This window comes from Tachysurus fulvidraco, unplaced genomic scaffold (assembly GCF_022655615.1).
Source record: "Tachysurus fulvidraco isolate hzauxx_2018 unplaced genomic scaffold, HZAU_PFXX_2.0 HiC_scaffold_325_np12, whole genome shotgun sequence".
In the NCBI taxonomy this organism is placed as follows: domain Eukaryota; kingdom Metazoa; phylum Chordata; class Actinopteri; order Siluriformes; family Bagridae; genus Tachysurus; species Tachysurus fulvidraco.
Genome location: NW_025927064.1, coordinates 547 through 2,419, shown reverse-complemented (window position 1 = coordinate 2,419; position 1,873 = coordinate 547). Strand labels below are relative to the sequence as shown.

The following is a 1,873-nucleotide window of genomic DNA, read 5'->3' as shown; positions in this document are numbered from 1 at the left end:
GCCATATGATTGGCTGATTAGATATCTTCATGAATGTTTCATTTATGTTTATGTTCGAGACGATGACAAGTCTGCACCACTGTCCAAAACGCTGACTAAGATTAAATTAACATGCATTATTGTTGATGAAAAAAGACGAGAGGAAAATGTTTTCCTATTACAGGTACAGGTGTTCCTATTGAAGTGGACAGTGAGTGTATTAACACACTTGTAAAATCTTCATTTTCTCAATTGCACAGAGTTGTGTTTTTGCCAAAATAATTTTATTTCCACGGCACATCACTTTCACACTTATACGCAGAACATTTTGACTAATCCCATGTACAGGTAAAGCTGCGGAATACAAAATGAACAGGAAAACTGCATTCATGTAGATCATTAATCATGATACTTCCTATGAGATTTTCAGGGAACAACTTTATTGCAAAGGTCCGTCCCACAGCATGCAACAGGAAATTTGTTAGTTTTCTGCAACTGCAAACACTGAGCCCGTGTTAAGCATCTCTTTCCAACAAATGAACCTGAGGGAGTTAAGAGAAGAAAGATATAAGTAGACATTCTATAGCAAACCAGTTCAAAAATCATTAATGTCATTAAAACATTTGAAAAAGCTGGGAGACTTTTATTTTTAAATAGTTTCACACACACACACACACACACACACACACACACACACACACACACACACACACACACACACACACACACACACACACACCTATTACAGAGAACCTGATGGTATGTTGAACGTTAACAGGTCTGGCAAAAAAAGAAAACAATAAAATCTTTCAGTGTAACATTAGACGTACCACTGGGGGTAAACACCCTTGTGGCAACACAGGTGTCTTGACCACTGGTACAGGTTACAATAGAACATTTTCCATCAGGAGTACACTTGTGACATTTAAGGGCAGAACCTGTGGAGACCAGACACAATAAAGGTTTTAGAGATACAATGTTTATTTTACTGAAAATGTAGTAGATTTTTTCTCGATTTTTAAACTAACATTCTTTCCTAATTTCAAGATCCGTTGAAGTTTTAGTTTGAACCATTTTCAGAGTCAAGACAATAGGCCTTGACTTTAAATGAACTTGAAGCACAGGTCACTCACCACTGGTCAGCAGAAGGGCAAGAGCCAGAGTCACAAGCAGCATCTTCATGATTCTGAAATTAATTTCAGCAGCTCCATCAGATGGAACACTGTGAAAGCTTTGCTAATGTTGCTCATACCTAGCTGTATATTGTATTATATAAGAAAATCTAAAAACACATTCTGTCATAACCAATGCAAATGCATGGCAGAAGAACTTACCTTGAGCGTTACACACTACAGTATGAAATTAGTCTCTGAGCTTGAACTGTGCACCTGTTCTACATCCCACAGGTTCATCATTCCTCTTTTAAATGAGCCTCTTGGTCAGGTTCCCACCCTCCTGGTCACATGCTTCTCTAGTCCTGTGATTTATAATATTTATTCTTTCTAATTGTTAGTTTAGCATGGGGTGGTGTACCTGAGGGGGCAAAGTGTTAAATACATTTTAGAAATAGGAAAATGTAAATATTTACTAATCTATATATTTGTTCAGAAATGTGTGCACGCTGAAGATTAGCCTAAGAATATGTAGATAAAACAGAGCTAATCGTGACTGTACTTGTCTTTGAATGCACACCTATTGAAAGTTCCCACCCTCCTAGTCGTGAGTTTCTCTAATGTTAATTATTTATTTCACATTAATTCAATTTTAATTGTGTAGCACTTTTAACACTGGACTTTGTCAGGAATCAGCTTTATAGAAAGAAATTAAGCAGATTTAAAAATCTAAATGAGCAAGCTAAAGGTGTTGATGGCAAGGAAAGGCTCCCTGAAGTGAT

The 1,873-nt window shown here is 36.8% G+C and overlaps 1 protein-coding gene across 1 annotated transcript; it reads right to left on the bottom strand.

The window, feature by feature from the left end:
* Window positions 1-275: 275 nt before the first annotated feature.
* On the bottom strand, window positions 276-1,454 carry LOC125140545 (secreted Ly-6/uPAR domain-containing protein 2-like). Its single transcript, XM_047809749.1, has 4 exons — window positions 1,314-1,454; window positions 1,113-1,165; window positions 810-917; window positions 276-521 (listed from the first exon to the last, which is right to left on the bottom strand). The coding sequence occupies exons 2-4, from the start codon at window positions 1,159-1,161 to the stop codon at window positions 406-408; spliced, it is 273 nt and encodes a 90-aa protein (XP_047665705.1). The 5' UTR covers window positions 1,162-1,165; window positions 1,314-1,454; the 3' UTR covers window positions 276-405.
* Window positions 1,455-1,873: the final 419 nt, after the last annotated feature.

What these genes read in the sequence shown, in the direction of transcription:
- LOC125140545 (XM_047809749.1), bottom strand. Translation starts at nt 1,161, where the DNA reads ATGAAGATGCTGCTTGTGACTCTGGCTCTTGCCCTTCTGCTGACCAGT. An exon ending in TGCCCTTCTGCTGACCAGTG is followed by an intron (nt 918 to 1,112) that starts GTGAGTGACCTG and finishes TGGTCTCCACAG; the next exon opens with GTTCTGCCCTTAAATGTCAC. An exon ending in AAGGGTGTTTACCCCCAGTG is followed by an intron (nt 522 to 809) that starts GTACGTCTAATG and finishes TAACTCCCTCAG; the next exon opens with GTTCATTTGTTGGAAAGAGA.